The sequence below is a fragment of the Melospiza melodia genome, chromosome 1, assembly GCF_035770615.1.
Source record: "Melospiza melodia melodia isolate bMelMel2 chromosome 1, bMelMel2.pri, whole genome shotgun sequence".
NCBI classification, from domain to species: Eukaryota; Metazoa; Chordata; class Aves; order Passeriformes; family Passerellidae; genus Melospiza; species Melospiza melodia.
The window spans coordinates 159,287,483-159,312,045 of record NC_086194.1 but is presented as its reverse complement, the minus strand read 5'-3'; the positions used below and the strand labels follow the sequence as shown (position 1 = coordinate 159,312,045).

The following is a 24,563-nucleotide window of genomic DNA, read 5'->3' as shown; positions in this document are numbered from 1 at the left end:
ATTATTTTGCCTGGCTGAAAAAACAAAAATGAATATTTTTATCATTTCCAAGTATATTTACTAGTGACAGGTTGGAATAACAAGGTGGGAAAGTAGAAAGAATCAAATGTTAAAGCTTTATGATTTAGCTTTTATTTCTCGTTATTCAACTCTTAATAATTCTTAATACACTAAATTAATTTTCTCTGAGTCAAGTCTGTTTTCTTTGTTAGTTGTTCTTTGTATTTGGGTGATGATCTCTCCCTGTCCTTCTCTAAACCCACAAGCTTTTTCTTACATTTTCTCTCCCCTGCACATGTGAGGAGTGGAGCTTTGGTGGGAGCCTGACATCATCCAAGGTCAACCCAGCACATGTGATTTTCTTGTATGTGCCTCGTGATGGTGCACCCTGGTCTCAGCAGCAACAAAGATAGAACACTGTGGTGATGACCTCTCCAGTGCTTTTGAAAGTAACCCTAGCTCTTTCTAACTTTTCTCTACTTTTTCTTTCTCTTTCCCTCTTTTACTATTAAATAAAAATATATCAAATTTTGGCATCAATATTTAATCTCATTCGGTTTTTATCTTGATTTTTAGGAATATTTTGTATCTTCAAAGTTTTCCATTTTATTCACAGAGACTTCATTTTCTTTGCTGTTCTGTGTTTAAACTGGTTTTTAACAAATGGCTGCCACATTTGTTAACCTTCAGTCAGCTGGGACCTCCCCAGTTAGACAGGACTGCTGGCAAATTGTTGAAAGCGGCCCACTGAGCACTTCAGCTCAGTACCAGCACCTCTGGGTGAATTTCATTCAGCCCCACAGCCTTGTGTGTGTCTAAGTGGTGCAGCAGATCAGTGACCATTTGCCCTTGGATTATGGGGGCTTCATTCTGCTCTCCATATACACTATATACTCAGCGTACACATAATATACATCCAGCATATATAAATATGTACTCATCAGTGTCTTCTGGATCCTTATATGAGACATTCACCCTAACTGACTCCTCAACTATCAGCTCTTCATTTTCTTTAATTTTTTTTGTCACTTTACATGATTCTCTGGATCCCATGGCTGTGGTGAAGACAGTTGCCTGTTCTCATGAATTTTACTTGTGCAATTTAATCTCTTTCTCAGAGAGAAATTGACAATTTATCTTAGCTCATTCAAACGTGGTGACAATTTCTTTACTGAAGAAAGCTCTGGAAAGCTCTGTACACTAGGCCAATTATACTAATTTTTCTTTTTACTAATGACAAAATCCACCATCATTTAAGGTTGAATTACGGGCATGACTGATGCGGCAAAGCTAGCCTTTTGTAGATACGATTAGACATAAGCTGTACAGAGAAGATATATAATTCTATACTTGGAAATGTGAACATGAAACTAAAGCATAAAATTCTGGGCACTAGTTAATGTGTTTTTTCCTTAAAATGCATGTTTAGCTCCTTTTTTGGAAGTTACTTTCTCTTCAGCCTGTTTTGCCACTAGGGCATTTTCTACAAGCGTGTTCTCAATATACTTTAGACAAAATGTGTTTTGACCTGATCAGCTTAAGCTGGCTGGTTTAGCATGAATTGATATGCAGCCAAGTATGGAGCACTGAAAAATAACCACTGCATAATTACTGTGATATGTGTCTTCAACAACAGTTTTTCATAAAATGATGGAACTTACATTTCAGAACTATTACTACACTTAATCCTAGTTCAGCAAATCAGGATATTATGTTGTCTTTGTTTCAGAAACAAGAAGATAATTAATGGGAACACAGCTACTTAAATGAAATATTTTTTGGGGTAATCAAAAGCTAATTTAATATAGGTTCTGCATAATATATGAATTTAAATTATTCAAAATTATTTTATTGAACTATTAATTATTTCACTTATTTACTACATAAGGAAATTAAAGATGAATCATTTTTCATTGTCCTAACATCGCCCTTTTTTTTGATTTTCCTGACTGTCACTTAAGACATCAGTACATAGGTGATGAACAAAATGATCGGGCAATGGGAGACAGTCTGAAACTAAGTGCAGAAATGACAGGCCGTCATATGTTTAACATCTGGGATCACAAAAGATTATGGAAAATAAATATACAGAACAGGAATCTTAAATCCTAATTTCATTCCTAAACCATGTATCATGCTTGCCTCATGTGAACAATCTCCTCTGTAAGAATAAATTATTTTATAAAGCAAGATAGAAAAAGAGATGAATATCTTTATTTGCTAACCAGTAATACAGTTTACCAGAAAACCAACCTAGTGCATCTTTATTCATCATGTTGAACTAAACTTCTGGCAACCAAATCAAAATTAAATTGCAGAAACACATAGAAATGAAAGGAAAGTTAGGGATTTTGAGGGATGCTATGTAGATTTTCTGTTGTACCATGAAAGGCTAGTAAGACTACAAGCAACAAGTGTAACACGAGCTCTGGAACTTGGTGGCTGAATTTAACATTGCTTAAGTAGCCATCCAGACTCTTCATGTGCCTATATCAATCCCCACTGAAAATCTGAAATTATAAAATATTTTCATAAACTAATCTAAGACTGTGGAGCTTTAATATATTACAGCAAATTATATAAGACATATTTTTCTCCAACTCTGATCATCCTATAAATAAAGATGCTGCAACACATATGGACTTAATGACTTGGCTACAGGCTCACTTTATTTTCCATTAGCTTTCCATAGGAAGCTATAAGATTTGTAGCCATTAAACCATTTCCTTGACAAGAACAGCTCGTTCTACTTTTGTCAAAGAATTCCTTCACATTAAGATATCTTCATATCAATGGCAGTTCTGTTTTACAAGCAAAAGTAAAATATGGGAATTTAAGCTCAATTCTATGATGCTTCTGAGAAATTCTACTAGAACTGCTATTTTGGTCAATGTAGTTAAAATTGTGTGGTTTCTGCATTCCTGTAACAAACCAGATCATGTTGAGATTTAATGGCACATACTGGACAAGATGGGCCCTGACACACAGATAATGTAGAAATAAAAGGGCTCAATGTTCTAGAACCTTACAGAAAATTTTAAACCTCAGTCCATAATATTTATTGCACAAGATGTCTTAATCTTGAAAAGACTCACAGAGTTGCATGACCATTTCTATTCAGGCACATTTTCTCTGTGTACTCACTTTGCTTGAATAAGGCAGCCAAAGTGGTATCTTCTATTCACCTACCTTCCCAAGAAAACAAGACAGTGAGTAGACTGTGCTAACAACCTCCAATGAAGCAAAAACCCACACCAAAAAACAATCTCCCTCCCCACCAACCCCCCCCTCCCCAAAGAAAACAAAAAAAAAAAAAAGGAAAAATCCACAAGCAAACAAATAAACAGATCCAAAACAAAAGCAAACAAACCTATCAAGCCCCAAATTCACTCTATTATGCATTTTCTGTAACAATGAAGTCAGTATAACTCTTGAAAAGTACAAACTGGGTATATTAGCTAAGCTAATTAACATAATTGTGGAACTAATTTGATATAAGTTTATTTACTTTTATATTTTGAAACATATAATGCATAAACAAAAATCGAAGAGCTTAACTTCATATTCTCATTTGGCTACTGTGAAACAGGATTTTTTTGTTTTGAAGAGTGAACCAATTTGCTGTAGAACACCACCTCCTTCCCCTCAAAAACCTAATCCTCATGCTTTTTAAACAGAATCCATGATTCTATAATGTATTTAACAACACAATTTTCAGCAATTTCAATATGGACCTTAACTAGCATTTGTAGTTTATATAGAGCATCAAATTCTCAAATGAATTTTAGACTATTTCCCCATGCCTCCATTCTACAACTATCATTTCAGATCAGGATTCTCCATCCACTTTCCAAGCTTTTAAGTAAAAGGGGTCATTAAAAGAAAGTTCCAATATTATATTAATATAATTAACATCCCTCCCTCCAGTTCAAAGTCACTAAAAGAATCACCGGGGGTTTTTAATGCCAGAAAATATGGTATGCACTGGTACTGTCCTTCACATTTCTGAGAAGAGGCAGCAAAATAATATGGAAAGGCTGTCTACAGTCTTGAGAAATGCTAAAGCTTTCTACATTACTTTTTCCTTTTAACCTTTTTCCTGTGCTTTCCAATGGGTTGACAAGGGTAGGCCTATTTTTCTGTAAAACTGCTTCTTCACGTAAAACTGAAAATTAATTTCAGAAAATAAAGAGCTTCAAACATTGTGCTCATCAACTATTTTTGAAAGCAATCTGAATCTTACAACTTTACCTAAAATTTGCAGAAATATTCAGAAAAATTAACATGATTTTAAGACCCACAAGAAGACCTAATTCGAATTCTTAATTTGGTTATTTTCTGATCTTCACAACTTAAATAAGTTTTCACAACTTAAATGAGTTTTAAAGCTCATCTTCTAAAGAAGAGACATGATTTAAAAAAGCAATTGTCCGGTTTTATTTTGTTTACATTGCACTGAAAATTTACATCATACTTTTACAAATCCTTTTTCATAAAAATATACTTCTTTACAAAAGTGTATGCATTAATATAAGAGGAGTAGCCAGTTGCAGAAGAAACATTTTAAACGATCTCAAATGTATTAACCTTAACATTAATGAATGAATAATAGTTATTGCAGTCATTTGAATAAACAAGAATAAATAACAACCAATGGTATAAAATATAAAACAGCATCCTTTTAGTAGAATACAGTTGACAGAGTTGTATGAATATTCAAAACAAAGTGTTGTAAAATGATTTATAAGAAATTCATCAAACATTATAGAAATCCAAGCAGCAATCCTGGGTACAATGATTTTTGGTAGGCACTCTCTATTACGGTAATAAAAAGGTTATTTTCACAGAATTATTAATGTCTGAAAGGGACAATAACAGATAATTCACACTGGCTAACACACAGCATTTGAGAGTCATGCTATGAATGGAAGACAATGACCTACACCAAATAAATTACTGAGTTCCTGTTGAATAATTCTGATATGAAATAACTGCAAAACTAAAAACTGCATTTCCTTAAAAGTGATTCTGGAATGTCTAAAACTCGTATTTGAGGGCTGTGGAATCTGAATTGTCCCTAAAATGAATGGATTGTCCCTAATAAAATCATGGCTTTATATATATATATATATATATGTATATAATTTTTTTTTTCATTGCACTATGGTAATATATTCAATTTTAAATGAGCTGTAAGGATTTTCTTCCATAGAGCATATGGAATATATAGATAAAATAGATGGGAAAACACAGTATTTCCAAATTATAACTTCCTGTTGTCTTGTAGATAGGATCCAAATTTCATTGGAGTCTCTTAGAATCCATCAATTTCAAAGGGATCGCATCATGCTTTGTGCATACATTTTGTCAAAATGCTGGAGGAACAAACAGGTGAGATATGGCCTAGTTTTAAGTAACATGGAGTGAAAAATGGCCTCCTATTTTGGATATAGGGATTTTGTTATTAATATTACTGTAAACTGCACTTTTTAATAGGAAATATTAAATTATGTTTTAACTTTTGAAAGAAAAGTAAGATGGTCACTCCTGAACGCTCTTCAACATTAAAGGAACATAGTCACATACAAAACTCAATTCATATTAGATTATTCATTGTAAAATTTGTCTAGATATATGCTTGACAAAAGAAATAGAAAAACATTACAATTTGTGGATATTGTTAATAGAAACAGAAAATAAGCTTGACTTGGAATATGAAAATGAAACAAGATGTAAAGCAGGGAAGAAAATTCATTTTATAAGGACATGAAATTTTAATTTTTTTCGGTGATACAAAAAGAGTAAGTTATACTTGCTGATTTCTAAATACTATATCCTGGACTTAGAAATGCAACTGTTCTGAAAAAAAATAAAATTACTCAGAAATTCAAGTGTTCTGAGAAAAAATAAAATCCTTAAAGGGCTGAAAAAGGAAAATAGATACAAACTCACAAGAAAGATGTAGCATATGACTGTTAAAGAGAAATCAGTGACCTATTGTCTCCTGTAAGTATAGCTCTTATTTTCTACCTATATCGTTTTTTTTTAACCCAGTCCCTCTATTATATTTTTTATAAAGCACAGAATACTGATAGTGGATGCTCCTCCAATATATGCAAATATGTTTTATGTTTTAGAATAACCTCCTTTTTTAAAAAAGCAAATAAACTGTGAGTAGCACTCATGGAGTGCAGCAAAATTTTTTAAAACTCTCCGTGGCATACACAAAGAAGAATTCTGATCCAGTTTATGAAAAACAAAATCAAAACAAAATAACTACAACCCAGACTTGCCTATCATCCTCAGGAAAAGGTGACCCACTAGATCCTGAAAAGTGTGCTTTAATTTTTTTTTTCATTCTTTTTTTCTTTTTTTCTTTTTTTTTTTTTTAAGCAGTGAACTGTGTGTGCACTGTGTTGTGTGTCAATTCCCAGACTTTGAAGACAAATCATTACCACATTATACCATTGTGCAAACAGTGTTCAAGTTGGGGTCAAATCGTACTGCTTTCCCTTCCACTGACTTTGTATTTGTGTCATACATGGGGTTTTCAAAAGCAGCTTGTCCATTATTATTTTCATGTACAGAGCATCCTGTGTACTGCGTTTTAGGTGCAGTCCTGTAGAAGAAAGACAGAACATTTGAAAACTGCAGTTTTCCTTAATATGGTTTAAGAATCAGAACAGAGCTTAATTCTCAATTACAATTACAGGAGCTAAATATGACATCTTGATTTTTTTTTACATTATTTATGTTAAGAATTAGTACTGTCTTTATTGTAGTTTAAGGGCTTTATGATTCCATGGAAATAGCGTTCAGTTAGAACTTAGTTAACAACCTTAGAAGAGGCTATCGGTTGTTATTGTATCCATTATCCAAGCTGTTATCCATCCATTCCACTTGGATAATCAGATTATAAAGAGTACAACAAAGTCTTGTAAAGACACAATAATTCCCCAGTCAGATGAGCTTTCCTTTTTCCCTTTGGAGACTCAGCAATTTTACCAAGAATAAGTTTATAGCTGAAATGCCCTCTTTTTCACTAAATAGCTCAAATTACCAGAGTTCAAACCCTTAAAAGTGTTCTATATTGCTATACAAAATGCATACTATATTCTAAGTCATCAGTATAAAAAGCCAAGACAAGTGCTTACAGCACACAGCTAATAGCAAATACATAAAAAATTACATGGGCAATTTATCATATACCGGAGCAGCTGAAAACAAGTAGTGCTAATTAAAAATGGTTTAAACTAATGTTATCCTGTAACGTATATTACTAGTAGTATTGTCAGACTACCAGATGTAAATCACCATTTTAGCAGTTATTATGCAATGAATTGTCTCAGCATTAAAGGAATTAAGGTTTCTTTAGCCATCAAATGTTTTAAAGCTACAGGAAAAGTTTACTGCGTCCAAATAATTAGTACTGGTCTAGGTAACATGAAAAAAATGGGTGAATTTAGACTGATGAAAATGAAAGGCTGGTGGCTATTTAAGATAATTGCATATGAACTAATGATTTCAGATGCAGAAAGATTCACAATGAAATCTCTTACTGACATAATGTTTGCATATATAGTTGTATGCAAATGAACTGGTTAGGCATTAAGATAAATTACTCAGGATATGATTTGACTCTGTCACATGAAGAAAATAATAAAGGCAATTTATTCTTTTCATCATGTGACAGAATCTTAGTCAAAAAATCTACCAATTATATTATTCAGCATATGCTAATAATTTAAAGCATCCATTTTATCATGAAGAGATAAATTTATAAGATTTTAAATAAATAAGAATGAAAGTACAGCACCATATCATAAACTCATCTCTTACTTATTATACCAGATATTAATAAATGTAGGAAGACCTGTCTACATGCATATTTTGCACAGTCTTTTTTTTTTACAGAAAACTTTATTTACACTAGCAAAAACTGAAGACAAAAAAAAAAAAAAACACCAACACTTAGAGGAATAAAAGGAATTCCATATATATATTTTGTACTTACCTTTGTTTATAAAGATAAAAGCCAAAACCAGCAAATATAAGGGCAAAGAAAGGCACAAGGATAGCAATGGCCACTGAACTACTATTTGTACCATGTGGTTGATTAGAAGAATTTGAACCCTCAGACATGTTAAGACCTAAAGAAAAGAAGAAAAACAAGTAATATTGTATACATGTCTGTTATCAGTAGCACATACGACTCCATAATCTTTGGAATTCAAGAACAACTTGTTACTGGGTCATCATCATATGTTCTGCAGCACACATACAGCTGTATGCTGAGGCCACCTGGAATTGGAATATATCCCATATTCTGATGGATATGTGGATGCCATATGTTGGCAGAACAGTACACCTACTCTGGTACAGTAAATATCTTACAGCATAATTCTGCATGGGATTCAACTTCTGTATGCAAGGAAAACACATTACTGTGATATGAAAAGTCAAATTTATAATAATGCATATATTAGATTGACTATGTTACAGGTTTCATTTGTATATTTCATTAATTAATAAATACTACATATACAAAACCCAAACACACTATCAAGGAAAAGGTCAATCACCTGAAAAGAAATTTTGAAAATTGAAAACTCATTACTTCCTTAGGTGCTGCTATTGATACACAGAGGGAAAGAGATAGGAACAATTTTGAATAGTTAAAGCCAGATATTGATTAGAAAAATAGAAACATGACCTCCTGCATGGCTGAAGAATACAGTATCTACATAGACAAGTTATACCTCTTTTAAATGTGAAGAAAGGCTGTAACAATGACCCAGACATAAAAAAAAAATTCTTTACAGAAAAAGTGGGCACTGGAATGGGCTGGCCAAGAAGTGGGGGAGTCACAGACCCTGGAGGCATTTAAAGACAAATAGGCTGAGGCACTCAGTGTCATGCCTTAGTCGATAAGGTCATCTTGGGTCATAGGTTGGAGTTGATGGTCTCCAAGGTCTTTTCCAAACTAGTTGATTCTGTCATCCTCTAATGCATCTTCCAAGTTAATTTTCAAGATTTTAACTGGATCGTTTATGAACTGTTTAGATCATAATGTTTTATGAATTTCTTGGCCATATAAGACAATATACAGAAATTTAAAAAAAACCAACAAAGCACAAAAAAAGCCCCAAACAACCATCCACGGCTGAGACCACAATCAACCAACAACAATGTGAGGAAAACTGTGTGAGAATAACAGTAAAAAAAATTTATTTCAGAGAAGCTAATTTTGAGTTTGTGTGCATGGAATAATTAAATGGTAAGCATGCTAAAAAAATCTCTTCAAAGACTGTGAATTTCTTTATAGTGATATAATTTATTGTATCAGCTACAATTAAATATTGTATAGAATTTGACTCTTAATCATCCTTTTCCTCGAAGTTATACACCAATGAAAATAACCTTCAATATATTACAGAAATGAATCTCAAACATATCATCCAAATTCAAATGAAGAAATATAATTTTTGTAATAATCTATCAAAACAATTTACCAAGGAAGTCTTGCATTTAATTTTTCTTAGATGACTTTAAAATATTTTAAAGTTAATAAAAGGAAATAACTTATTATATTAATCTAAATAAAATATTTCTTGATAAAGATATTTCTAAAAATTCTGGCAAAGTAATTTGCATAAGAAATTACAGTGAAAAACAAGATCAGTATGTTTTACTGTGAGAACTGTAAAAGATAAATTTGACTTTAGATTCCTTCTTTCCAGAACATTCAAGAATTAAAGAATTTCCTGATTTTACTAAAAAAATAATAAGAAGGAACAATATTTTGTGTCTGAAAGAACATAATTTTTCATCCACAGATAGCAATTTTATGGGAAGGTAAGAACTTTATCTCAACAAACATTATATTAGTAAAAAGCAAGTCCTCTTCTAAGGTATTCTCAACAGTATTTATGATTTAAAATTCGGAATAAACTAAATTCAAATTCTCATGTAAGGAGAAATATCACAGTTCTTAAGAAAACATTAGAAAAGAAAATTAAATTATTTTCTTAAATAGCACAACAGAATGTTGATTCCTGAGCTTTGTTACTAAAGCTCTCTTAGTATAGAAACAAGAAATTAATTTTTATGAAATAAACACTTATCAAGTAAGAATTTTTTCTTTGTAAAAGTAATATAAGTATTTATTTGCAAATATTTAACAGTTTCCCTCTTCTAACAAATGTTTAGGTGAAATGGTGTTTCAGCACCATAAGCAAGAAACCAGTTTATCAAAGCATTCTACAACATGGGTTTTCTAGATAGCTGTTAAGATATGAAATTAAATGCATTTTACACATAATTGGTTATAATAATTGCTCAAAATATTACAAATGAATGTGAATACTGAGAAGTAGATTGCAAGTCATCTTACAATTCATTTGTAATTTATATCACTTAAATGACAGTTTAAAGATATTAATATCTCAATATTCTATGAAATGTCAATTCTGTAACATCCTGGAGATACCCTCAAACTACTGGATATAAGAAAACTGAATATGGAACAATGAACGAGCAAAGAATTAGAATTTTTTTAATACCTATTCTTTGAAGCCCAAATTGTCCATAATCTTTACCCTGGATGAATCCTTGAAAAACATATGTTGCTCCATCAGGTTCAGCAGAAACCTGTAAATAAAATTACTTTGAATTAAGTGGGGAAAACTGTTGCATGTATCTATATGATAGGGAGCTATTGTATTCTATATACTAATATGCTTGACTGGTAGCTGTTATTCCCCATTATAAACACCCTATTTTTATAGGAATTTTATATAGAGAGATCAAAAGAAAAGGCAGGACTGTTATAGGCACTACTTCAGCATGGTGGTTTATGTTCACATATGACACCTTATACTACATTTAATTGTACTTTTTAAAAACTAGTCAGACCTAAAGTTTCTGGTAGTTCAAATGTCAGTATTATACTTTATACTTTTCTGATTTGTTTGGGAAGTTAATTGAAGAAATATTGCATATAATCCTAAGGATGAGAATATTGAGGCTTTAATAGTAGTTTTAAACTTAATAAAAAACCTCAAATTAATTGAAAGTTATTTCAATTTTTCTCAGTACCTGTCCAAAAGAGCACTTAATTATATGGCCATGGACCAGAAGAACATTGAATAAAGCTTTGGTAGAAATATAAAACTTTAGTATAAACTAAAAGTCTTGTGGGAGCAGGGGGATGGTTGTGATCCCATGATTATCTCTCTTATTACAGTAAGTACAGTCTAAACTAGTGTACTGCATACAACTTGACATATACTTGCTTCTAAGACTAATTATGTTTAAATTCAGTGTTTTCTAGATAGGTTCCTTCAACCTTTTCCCTTAAGCTTCCCGTTCTCAAGACACAGCATGTTTTTCAGCAGTGACCTGAAGCTGTGTTTTCACTGAAGACCATGTACATTTTTAGGTGACTTTTTACTTTGGGCTAGAGCAGCCTCTTCGTGCTACTCCAAGACTCAAGGGAAAAAAAGGTCAAGTAGGAGCAGTATGTAAATAGCATATGGAATATAGGAAGTATACTGTCTAATTTTGTATATTTAGAAGTCTGAAAGTAAATTCATTGCTTTTGCTACCTCAGGAGCATGTTCTTGAAGCCTTAAGTTATTACAAGCCAAGAGAGTTAAGTCATTTTACTAGTTCATTTCTTGCTTAATGAGTTTAGTTTAAGGTTTTCATTCTGAACCTTTGAAAAAAAGATTTGTTCAACCAGTGCCACTTGTTATAAAAATAAAAATTTGTGTGTACAGTTCAATGTACACATGGCATGTGCAAACATAGTGGTGTCCCTCTAGTGCTTAACCAATAGCTGAAACATAAGAAGACAGACAAACACCTTAAAAAATCAGATGTAGTAGTAAGGCTATATGAGTGTTTATACTAATCCAAATAATTTTAGGCTCTTTCTTTTCTAAAAATTCTACTTTTGTCTCTATTTATTCTTGGAAGGCATTTCCTTTTCATGGTTTAATCATATCCCAGAAATCTGGGCTATTTAACCCTCTCCTTTACCTCTCCTCAGTTACGTGTTCTCTTCCTCCCTGTTTTAAAGAATAAACTTGTAGCCCGAGCCCCAAGGGGCCTAATGCTAAATTGGAGTAATCTATTTTGTTTTACATATACAGGTGACAGTTCATCTTTTTCAAGGTATTTTTTAAAAATCATCAAAAAGTAAAACGTATCCTAATATAATGATTATAATTGTTGTTGTATTAATAGAATATAATATTATCATAAATGGTTTCATGTTTAATTATTATAAAATTTCTAAATATATTGGAATACAGAGACATAGAAGAAGCCTACAAGAAAGGCTTCTGTACTAACACACATTATAATTTCTCCTACACTCTATGGCTGTTCCCACATTTTCCCTTGGACTGGTCCCCTGCATTTTACAATACAATTTTCATGTAGCTTAATGAATCAGCCTTACTAAAAAGATTCTGTTTGATATGTCTGAGGATTTTTTGGATGTAAAAACCAGCATGATTTCAATCATACAAAAAAAAATCCCTCTCTTTTGTAGCAGAAATATACTCACAAAACCATCCATAGCCCATTTTTCTTCTTTCAACTTGCTTGCAGATGTATGGGAGGGTGCTTTAATGAGATATATGTGGAGCATTAGCCGAGCTTCCTGGCTTTTATACACTCCTGTAGAATATAGTTTTAAAAATTTATATTTGTGTTGAATAGAAAAATAATGTTATCCTTGAGAATAAACACATCATCTCTTTTCCTTAAGAAGAAAACCAAGAAAAATAGGTACCAATTTTCAACATTGTTTGTTTAAAAAGATGCACTCTATTTTGAAATTATTTCAATAATCCTAAGATTTCAATAGAAACAGATTTAGCTTAGCCTGTAGAGAGGAGAGAAGGAAACTCCATACACACAGCTGTTACTTCAAGCTTTAGGCAGAACATTGACAGCAATCTGATTTGAAATTGAAAATATTGTTCTGATTCAGGAAGAGTGTATTTAAACCTCACATCCCTACTTTCAATATATATAATTTAGTCATTACATAGAAAATATCATAATAGGAACATCCACACACAAATTTGATTCCAAAAGCTGCTGCTAAATTAAAAAAAAAATTAAAATATTTTTTTACAATTGGATTGTTCTTCATAGTAGTGTCAGTTACAAACCAGTTTCTTCCATATAATGAGAAGACTTGTATGCCAGTTTATTTACTTTGTAGACATAATTATTGACTCATTCTTGTTCTTGCAGAATAATTATTTAGAACCCAAATATCATTACTTGTTAATTTGGAAATGAAAATAAAATACCACAAAATGTTTCGTGACTTCGTCTTCCATTCCTAATTCGTGCCTCTTGTGTACATGCCCAAATTGAAACAAAAAGCCTTCTCCACATTAAGGATTGGTGACTGCCCTGTAGGAGGTATCATTACATACCAATAATCTCTGAGCTAATGAGAAGGCTTACTGCCATGTAAACACTACACTGAGCTCAGATGAATGAGCCTTGGCAAGATGTGTTTATTCTATGAACCATTACAGCAAGCACAGGTGTCAAAATAAAAAGAAGTAAAGATAGATGCATCAAATGATGGAATGCAAAACAGTAAATTATGCAGGAAGAGGGAACTACTTTTCATTTGAGAAAAATACAAACTGAATATTGGTGAATTCAGCTTCCTAGCATGTAAATGTATTTTTTATCCATCCCTACTTCCTGGCCCTAAGGTACCCTTACAGTATACAAGATCTCAGTGTTCTATGTTTAGAGCAGGGAAATAAAAATATTTATTACCTGATGACACCTGATGCGTAATGTCTGTACATAGAGTGGAAAAGGGCATTTGGAATCACATTTGTGTCTAGTTGAAGGAACCTTTTATTTGGAGGATGAGTGTTTTGAGTGAGAAAACACAGTGGTTTACTTTCCTAATTCTAAAAGTACAAAATGCTACATCTGTTATTCCTAATATCATCACAGAAACGACATAAATGAAATTAATACAACAGAAAAAATTTACACACAGCCAAGACAAACATAGTTATCAGTCAGAAAACATTCTGTCCACTCTCAAGCATGATTCTTCAAAGGACACCTAAAAATAATTTAAAAGACAAACCTAGTAATAAAAATTCACCATTCTACTCAACTCAAAGGAAACACAGATTCTGTGGCTTTAGATCCTTTCTGCAGACCACCCCTCTCAGCAACCAGGAGATCAAGCCCAGCCAAACAGGTTTATGAAAGGCAGATCTTGCTTGGCTGCTCTGGGCTCCTTCTAAGATAAGGTGACTCAGTGGATGAAAAAAAAAGCTGTGGATGTCATCTCTTTGAACTTTAGTAAAGCCTTTGACAGCATTTCCAACAGAATCCTTCTGGAGAAACTTACTGTTCATGGGTTGGACAGTAACAAGCTGACAGGTGGGATGAGCTCAGAGATTTGTGTTGATTAATGTTACATTCAGTGGCCAGTCACAACTGCTGCTCCCCAGAGCTCAGTGCTGTGGCCAGTCCTGTCTGATATCTTTATCTACAATCTGGATAAGGCACCCTCAGTCAGTTTGCAGATGACACCAAGTTGGGCAGGAATGCTGCTGATGTGCTGGAGAGTAGGAAGGCTCTGCAGAAGGATCTGGACAGTTTGGATCAATGGGCCTGCACCTGGCTCACAACAAGCCCAGGCAACTCTACAGGCCTGGGAGGCTCTGGGGGTGCTAGTCACGACTGAATGATCCTTCAGTGTGCTCAGGTGGCCAAGAAGGCCAATGGCATCCTGGCTTGTATAATAAATAGGGTGGTCAGCAGCACCCGGGCAGTGATCATCCCCTGTATTTGGCACTGGTGAGGCTGCACCTTAAATCCTGCAATCTGTTTTAGACCCCCATTACAAGAGAGATGTGGAAGTGCTGGAGCATGTCCAGAGAAGGGCAGTGGAGCTGAAGAAGGGTCTGCAACACAAGTCTTATGAGGAAAGTCTGAGGAAATTTGGGTTATTTAGTCTGGAAAAAAGGAGATTGAAGGGAGACTACATCCTCTCTTTAACTACCTGAAAAGAAGGTGAAGCAAGGTATTTTCTGGTGCTTGAAAGGAAACAGCTTCAAGTTTTGCCAGCAGAAGTTTAGATTAGATCTTATGAAAAAATTAATCACAGAAAGGGTTGTCTGCATTGGAATAGGCTGTCTAGGGAAATGTGGAGTCACCGTCCCTGGAGGTATTTAAAAGATGCGCACGTGGCACTTCCAGAGACATGATTCAGTGATGGATTCGACAGTATTTGATTAACTTGGTTGTCTTACAAATCTTTTTAGACCTAAGCAATTCTAGGATTCTAACTTTTTTTTTTCTTTCTTAGAAAATCTAATAAGTGTCAACTCTAGTTTCTTTCCATGTTCATTGGGTATCCTCTGACTTTCTAGGTCAACAGATATCAATCTCATCACATTTATTATTAGCCATTAGGCCACTGTGGGGAAATTTTATAATTAAGAAATAAGAAAATCGCACAAACGGTACTTGAATCTTATTTTAAATGTTTAAAAGAGAAACATGGTAATTAATGTGATTCCTTCACTCCTTGTTGACTATTAACTCCAGATATAGTAAAATCTGAAAAGTAAAAAAAATGAAAACAAAACAAAACATAGAAACAAGAGGAAGGAGAGAAATGGAAAAATCCCTGCCTTTGGAAAGGAACCGAAATGCAGTGAAAATTTCTTTGATAAGATAATAAAATTTAAGTTATGCAGAAAGTTACAGGAAACCAATGCCTGTAAGAGAAAAAAAAATTAAAAAAAAGGAAATTAGTTTTCCTTAGCTCATACCTGATAGCAGCAATTCCATATTGCTGTTAGTAAGTGTTGCATTTACTCTTCCTGAAGTTGCATTGAAACTGGTAACTGTCAAAGTCATGGGTTGCTTCTTGCTTTTGTAATTGTAAGATCCTTTCCATATATAATTTTGAGCAAATACATCATCAGGAACTAGGCAGACGAAAGCATGTGTCAACACATTTTGTGATATTTAGTACTTAAAAAGTCAAATAACCAACAAAATATATGATAAATATTAGCATTTTCTTTCCTTTACTCTTTATAAATCTACTAGGTTGTAATTTTCAGATATAAAACATAGAAACCTGGCATAAACTTTTATGAAAGAAATGTATTTGCACTGAAGAACACAACCACAACTACATCTTCATTCGCCTTTTTCCTAAAATATGGACCTGCCCCAGGAATAACCAGCTTCACAAATTCTGAAAGCTTTAGCCAGAAGAGCATATTCTGCTCACTGTGGAATCTTTTCTATGCCAGCACAGACAGCTAGGGACATATGGCTAGCATGAAATTTTGCAGAAATTAGTATCTATTTAGATATCAAAAATTTTAATAAGCAATTTCTTTAAATGACATCAAATATTATAATAATTTTCTTTATTAACTATTCAACTTTTCTAATAAAAAGCATATAAGTTTTGTCTTGTCTTCAAATGCTTAAATACATTATGATCTTCACCAGGAGAAAAAAAATAATTCTCTAATTTAAATTTAAAACAGACATAGTCTCCTAGGGAAAAAATACACTAGATTTATACCCTCATATTTAATACTTACCATTAGTGAACTGAAAAATTATTAATTTAAGTAATGCTATTTCAGTAAGGAAATAATGCCACCAAAACAACAAAAAGCTACCTGTGATGTAAAAACTGATACATGCAAATCTTTAAAATCTTAACATGACATACCTTTCAAACAATTAAATTGAAAGTGATTTAGGAAGGGCTTACTACACTTTCCAAAGCAATATATCAGAGTTACCCTTTAAGAATAACTATTTAAAATTGGCACTTTCACATTATTTGAAGTACTTCACACCGAACTTAAAGCTCTGTGTTCATGTGTGCATTGGCATCTCATGTCAGATAAGCAGAGAGGAATATTTGCCCTTTTCTCTCTCAGACTACCCCTAAATCCAAGACTGGGGCACACTGGGATACCCACAGCTTTCCTTCATCATTTATTTCATGCAATACAAAGACAGTTCTTTTACATGAAGGGTAAAGGAGCTTTCCTAGTTTTTTTTTGTCTGTGTACGTGTATGTATATTTGCTTGAAAAAACATGTAGGTACTGGACCTGTAAGCAAGGAAATTGCATGGTGGAAATGCTCTGATGTTGTTAATTTGTAGTCTGCCTGAAATATATTTTCCTACTTTTAGGAAAACTGATCTTTATGTGCTAAATTGGAAGTTAACTGGGATTGCACAAAATGAATGAAAAATTTCTGAATTAAAAACTTGATGCCTACCATTCTGCAGAACATCATTGAAAAACACTTTTTTGAATTAATATACAAAATATAAAAATAAAAAAATCCCCCAAATCCCAATATGTCAAAGCACTACTTTTGAATCTTTTTCATTATCAGTAGAAATTCAATTAGTTTATTGCAGCCAAAGGTTAATTTTAGTTAAGGACACTGCTCCTTTCAAAAAATCTTTTCAGTGGACAGAGAGCTTCTCTGGTCAGAATATCCAAATATGGTCTTCAGCAAATCTGTTAAAACTGGAGACTTGAGCCAGAACTGGAGAGATTACCTTGTCTCAGATAAAATTAGCTTTTTTTTCTAAAGGCTAAGTTCAAGGCTAATATGAGGTATTTAGGTAAAGCAATTTAAATTAGAGATATGTAAAAAGTGCATGTCTGAAGAAAACTGCAAAACATCTTTAAATTATTTCAAGGTGAGTAGTACAGCTTCTAAATAGGTGAATTGCATAGAATCTTACACAGAACACAGTGATTTCAGTGAAACCAATAAAACTCTTCTGTTATTACATAACAGAAGTTGCATACAGATATAAATTACACCATATGATAGATGAACTTCAAAATTAGGGAATAATTCAATTATATTTTCCCCCTTGTTAATCCAGTGCCTCATCTAATATCCTTTACATATTCTAAACCACTCAGTGCAATCTCACTAAAATCATCCTCATTGGTTTTTCTACAGAAATGGTTTATAACGATAGAAGCCTTGGAGTACTTACCACTGAGTTTGGGACTTGGTGTTCCCAACGCTGGTCTGGGATCCTTCACTAATATTTTAGAACCAGCTGTTAGAAAGAATAAAAGATATAAAGAGATATCAGTAGCAAGATGTTACTCAGAAACAATAAAAAAAATCCATCATGGATTTTATTTGTTTGAAAGTATATAGGATGATGTTTAAAACTCAATTATGAGTGGTATTTCAATTAGTATCAAACCTTAGTATCACAGGAGCACTGGCACACAAATTTATTCTGTTCCCCCATATCCTCCTAAATCAGGCACCTTTATGCTATTAAGTCACTTTCAGCTGTCAAACAATGCAGGGTTTCACTTCAGAATCCATGTTTTAGAACTTACAGTCCTGGATCATGCACCTAATATGTGAGATGCCTTCTAATATAGCATCTAATCTTGGCTATGTCACTTGGACTAGGAACAGTGAACAGTGCATTGACTGCAATGTAAGACCAAAAAGGGAAGACACACCTAACAAAGGGAGCTTGAAATAATTTCTCTCCAGGGCTTAACTATCTTCAACAGTACTGAGTGAGACATCTTGTGTTCAAGACTGAAAACCCATAGGTATTGCTTTAATCTCTTAATATTGAAGGAGAAGGTCCTTGATTCTTTAAAGGATAACAGCAGAAATAAGCAAGCAAAAGAGGCTGCCCAGAGTATCTCCAACTGCTCAGGTGATATGAGAACTGGCAGTTGGAGAATATAATTTCTTCTCTGCTTAGAGAAAAAAACTCTCCCAACACTGAGGATGATGAACTAAATGCACTAGGACTTTATAATTTCCTGGAGATTAACCTTTTTTTTTTTTTTTTTAACTCATTTGGATTCATTGGAAAATAAAGAAGACAAATAACTCCATCTCCTAATGTAAAATATTCTCATGTAGCAGTAGAGTCAATTCCTTCCTCCAACTATGATTTCAATGTTTTGTATTTTGGGTCTTGGCCTTGAACTCAGGCCTTTTCTCTCCAATCCACGTTCTAAAAAAATCCACAACAAAAGAAACTACCTTGCTCCTAAGCTGAGTATTTTTCCACATAAAAAGGAAAATTTTGCAAGAAGGACTGAGAATATTTTTAATGAGAATAACTTTTATCTTTTTTAAAAGGTGTTTTCTTGTCAAGCATGTTAAGACTGTGAAGAAGCAAGGGCAGGGTTGAAATGCAACCTAAAGTTCTCATGGACTGTTACTACTGATTGATTAACTTTTATTTCCTCACTGTTTTGAAAGAAATTTACTGAGCTTCACTGTACATTGTTGACCTGGAGGGCATGGTTCAACAGCGTATGCTTTCTGACTACATTAAATTCACATTAGAAATATCTGGATCACACTTTCCAGCTGGGTTTTAGCATAAAAAGATGATGAGTCAATTTGCTTTGTCAAGTTGAAAATTTTCTAGTCAAGTCCACAACTGAAATTTGAAACACAAAATAAAACCTAAATACAAACAATAGATAAAAATTCAAAGCTAAAAGTAGCTAACTATGAAGTTTAAGTTTCTAAGTCCATATCCTTGCAATCTCAAGATTTCAATTTTGTATTTAAAGCATCAAATTCTAGTTTAATTCCCCTACATATCCCTTTAGAGATCTTAGCTCATTTTATTCCGTTTCATCTATTTCTAAGTCATTTTTGTGAAATTCACAATAAGAGGTGAACAACTTCTTCCAGCAGCAGTAGCAGAAAATTCTTGAATCAAAATACAATCTATGAATCACATTTGGCCTGCCATAATACTTTCCAACTACTGAGCAAATCATAAGCTTCCTGGCTGCTAGCTTTCTAGCACTTTCCCAAAGCTCTGCTTTATTTTCCCCCAGCACTTGCCTGGCATGCAATTCCAGGACACCTGTTTTTTAGTAATACAAACTATTCATTTCCTATTTCCCATCCAAGTAGCAGTGTTTGGCTAAAAAGCCTTTGAATGCCTCTGCAAGAGCCCTGGGGATACCCACATCTGAAACATTAGGTAACAGTAATCTGAAAAGGCCTTTAATTATTCAGGAAATAAAATTCAAAACAGTTCTTACACTTGAGTATATTCCTTATCTCACATGAAAACCCCCTTGCTCACCATGACTTGGCTATGATGTTTTCCATGTCCTACCTTGAAAAAGTAGGTAGTAAAAATTAGAAACAAAGGTGGGAACTGCAAGGACAAAGTCGATACATTTCCTTATCTAGTAGTATATAGTTTCATACATAAAAATATAAAAAAATAGGTATTCTTTGTATTAATTTTACACAGTAATTCGGACATCTTGGACTTTGAGAATCTTTCTCAAAAATTAATACAAAATCATTCAATCATTTAGGTTGGAAGAGACCTCAATGATCTTAGAGTCCAATAGCTAACCTAACACTACCAAGGCCTCCACAACATTATGGCTCTAAATGCCACATCTACACATCCACCTCCACCATTTTCCTGGGCAGCCTGCTCCAATGCTTGTCATCTCTTCCTAAATTTTCCTAAAATTTCTCATAATGTCCAACCTAAGCCACTGGCACAGCTTTAGGCCTGTTCCTCTCATCACTTGTTAATTTGAAGAAGAGACCAACATTCACCTTGCTACAACCTGGTTTCAGGTACTTTTTAAGAGCAATAAGGTCTCCCCTCAGCATCCTTTTCTCCAGGATAAAGACCCTCAGCTTCCCCAGCCTCTCCTCATAAGCCTTCTGCTGCAAACCTTTCAGCAGCTTCAGTCCTCTTCTTTGGGAACAGCCCAGTACCTCAATGTCTTTCTCGGAGAGAGGGGTCCAAAACTGCATACTCCTTTCAAGGTGTGGTCTCACCAGTGCCAGGTACTGAGTGACCACTAAGCAGGTCAGTTTGTTACAGAAGAAGATTTGGTTCATCAAGCTGGACCTGCCTTTCATTAAAACTTGCTGACTGGGCTCAGTCAAATTGCTGGTATGCATGTGACAACTGCAAGTAAAGAAAAGCACTGAAACATGACAGATGGCAGATGCAGTGGGAAACAGAAGAGCTTACCTTCACAAACTGGAACCTTCCCAGTCCATGTGCCATCAGACCTACAGGCTCTGTGCTCTGATCCTCCTGCCAAGAAGAAGCCTGGCTGACAAGTGTAAATCAAGGTATAACCAAGTGAGGGAAGATCCATTCCTGCAACATTAGCATGACTTGGTGTTTCTGGTTGTTTACAGCTGTGAGCTACAAAGAAAATGTAAAATATCCTTCTGTCAAAATGGTGAAAATATTTCTGAAAAGATAATATATGCCCATTCTGACAGTTAATTAGCAAAGTAAAAAATCAATAGAAATTATATATTACTATATTTTAATTCACAGTCTAAATTACTATATAGTCTATAAAACATCACTACAAGTCAGTAAATACACCCTTAAACATGGACATTTTAATTCCAAAGGAATTAAAGGAAGAACAGACTGACTTGCATGAACAAAATTAATTGTCTGCATATGAGAAGAGAAACAGCACACACCATACCAGACTTAAAAGCAATCATAGCTTGTGACTTACACCACTTATGATATCTATGTAGCATTGCATAACAGTTAAGTAAATGGTCAGTTGGAAAACATTAAGAAAGGTCAAGGAGAAATTTAAAGTGAGTTGTAAATATCGGAAAAATTAAGTTACCATTTCTAATGTCATATGAAGAGTCTTATATATTTAACAATCACCAGAATATATGGGATTTATGTGTTATCTCAAAGACACCATTCCTCCAAGAGAGGAGTTCACCCTCCACACTGAGCTACTGATTTGCTGCTTGCTTAAGATTAATGCTAGCACCAGCTGAAATAATAGCAATGCTGTTTCCTTCTGTGGATATGTTCTCCATTCACTGGGTCATTCTATAGGGTCAGACCTTACAAAGTAAGACTATTTCCAGAAAATACAGCTGACTAGCTGAACTGGAAAGATTAACCATGATCTCACATCTTCAGTAAATTATCATTATTTACCAAATGTAAAATATTTATGAAATTAAGTGCTGCTGTCTATGTTCAAAGAAGATTGTCTCTATTTCAGATTCAAAAATTTCCAATTGCAAGCACTTGTTTACCCATCTTAAAATACTGGGAATCCTTGGCTGGGAAACAGTTCAAACTCTTTTTTAGAATTGATTTTAATTATCTGCTTTCCTGTGTATTTTAGAATAGGGCCATCTGATATAACCTTTTGTCACCACCTCCTCTCTGAGTTGGAAGGGTTGCACCCTCTTAGACAGAAATTGACTTTGGATGAAGATCTGTCTATTTTATCTCTTTTTTTTTTTTTTTTAAATTACATTGTTATCATACAAAAAATCACTCAGAATCATATTTCTAGCTGCTGTAAGCTAGTAATGCAGATTTCTGTAACTTTCAGTTAATAAATGCATATAGATTAACTTTATGACAATGTTAGTGCAGCTAAATAATCTAGATTAAAAAACTGAGGAAAGAAGAAAATTAATAATTTCTTACGTATACATTCTGGCTGGATGCCACTCCATGTAAGATCAGGAAGGCAAGTTCTTGTTGTTGAACCATGGAGAAGGTGCCCTTTTTTACACTGAAATTGAACAACATTTCCCACCTGTTGAAAAGCAGAAAACACAATAATATTGTTATGAGCAACTATCAAGCTGGGATTTTTTTCCTAAATTTGATCACTCCTTCACATAATGCAGACTTGATAAGTTGTGATTCCCTTTCTCTGGAAAGTAAATTAATTTCACAGAACAATTTGATATGAAACAAAAAACCTGCTTCATTCTCAGTAGAATTACTCTCCCCCCAAAATTAGATCCACCATGGAAGAAAATCGAATCCTCATCATCTGTGGCCTCTCTAGTGTGTTGCTTTGGGCCTGGAACAGTTGATGAACTGTGAGTTTGGAAACAAAGATTATGGAGCCTTCCCCACTCTGGGCCAAAGGAGAGCCAGTTGGGCAAAATTGCCACAAACAAGGGAAGTCACAGAACTGAAATGAGCATTAGATTCTGCTGGACTTTTTCTGAACTAGATCCCCCTTTGGGGAATGCTGCATATATTCACAGATTATAATGAGAAATATATAGGGGCTGGTCAACAACACTGTCTCATGCTTCAGACTGTTCCTATGATATTTTAATTTTGTTTTTTGATGAGAGGAGGTAAAGAATAACAGCTCTTCATACCACTTTGATAATAGAAACTGGAACACAAGTGCATTAAAATTTACAATAGCAATTCATCTGAGATTAGCTTTTAATTATTATCCTTACTATGGGTATGTGTTGCATAAAAAAGAAAATAGAATTCTTACAGTTTCTTCACAAACATAAAATGGAATAACTTGTTCAGCATGTCCAGTCATGGTGAAATTGATGCAAATGCAAATAATTCTTAGTTTCTATCAAAAGCGAGGAAATTAGATTAGAAGTACATCATTCAGAGAGTATTGTATTACATAGTGTGAGTGCTTAACTAAAATATTAAGGTGCATAGATCATATCCACTGTTCTGCAGTGACCTGTATTAATATATTTATCAACTCATGTTTAAACAAGAAGTTGAAAACATTAAATTATCCATGACAGCACATTTATAGTTCTGGTTTGGGTATGATTTTTTAATTATTTTGCCTAAATGCATAACACTTGATTCAGACTGATGCTCAAAGGTAAGATGTGGATTATTTCTTGATAGTTCATTACTGGGAAACAGCATTTCACTGCTACAAGTATTCATTTGAAACTTTATAGTACTATTCCATTTCAGCTCAAGTTTCTCATCAGAATGAAATTTAATAATAACCCATGAACTAGAGATAGTAGCTCATCAACACAGGATGTTATTTAAAATTCATCTCCCTTTATTTTGCTCTTTTCTGTGTTCACTGGACTATGTAATTACTTGTAAAAGATTTTGAAGGAAATACACTAAATCACTTGCATGATTAAGCTCAAAGTAGTAAAGTACTACAAGTTTTAGAAATTCCAACAAGTAGCTATAGAAGACTTTTATTTTATTTCGTGGTAAAGATCTTAGTTAAAACAATCACCATCAATATATTACTTTTAAAAAGTACTAGCCTTAAGAAAGATGTGTTCATATGTCCACATCAGTGGACAAGGGAAGCACTGCAGATATCATTTTTCTGGACTTCTGTAAAGTCTTTCTCAAGAATCCCCCCAAACGTCCTTCTCTCTAAATTGGACAAAGATTGATTAGATCAGTGGACTGTTAGATGGATAAGAAAGTGATGGGACCGTCACATCCAGAGGATAGTGGTCAATGTCTCAGAATCCCAGTGGACATCAATGACACATGGTGTCACTCAGGGCTCTGTATTGGAACCTGTGTTATTTACCAGATATTTAATATTTTCCTTAACAACACAGGTGAAGGGATTGAGTGCACCCGCAGCAAATTCACAAATGACACCAAGCTGAGTGGTGTGTGTGACACATCTGAAGGATGAGATCCATCCAGAGGAACTTGAA

At 33.8% G+C, this 24,563-nt stretch overlaps 1 protein-coding gene across 3 annotated transcripts in view; it reads right to left on the bottom strand.

The window, feature by feature from the left end:
* Positions 1–4,413: 4,413 nt before the first annotated feature.
* Positions 4,414–24,563, bottom strand: part of CSMD3 (CUB and Sushi multiple domains 3) — a 588,763-nt gene continuing 568,613 nt past the window's right edge. For all 3 annotated transcript variants that reach the window (XM_063173375.1, XM_063173384.1, XM_063173392.1), the window contains 8 exons: positions 22,561–22,672; positions 21,097–21,276; positions 18,076–18,141; positions 15,846–16,004; positions 12,575–12,687; positions 10,563–10,650; positions 8,015–8,150; positions 4,414–6,619 (listed from right to left, as the gene is read on the bottom strand). In XM_063173375.1, coding sequence (XP_063029445.1) covers positions 6,460–6,619; positions 8,015–8,150; positions 10,563–10,650; positions 12,575–12,687; positions 15,846–16,004; positions 18,076–18,141; positions 21,097–21,276; positions 22,561–22,672 — 1,014 coding nt within the window. In that variant the 3' untranslated portion in view covers positions 4,414–6,459. The remainder of the gene's footprint in view (positions 6,620–8,014; positions 8,151–10,562; positions 10,651–12,574; positions 12,688–15,845; positions 16,005–18,075; positions 18,142–21,096; positions 21,277–22,560; positions 22,673–24,563) is intronic.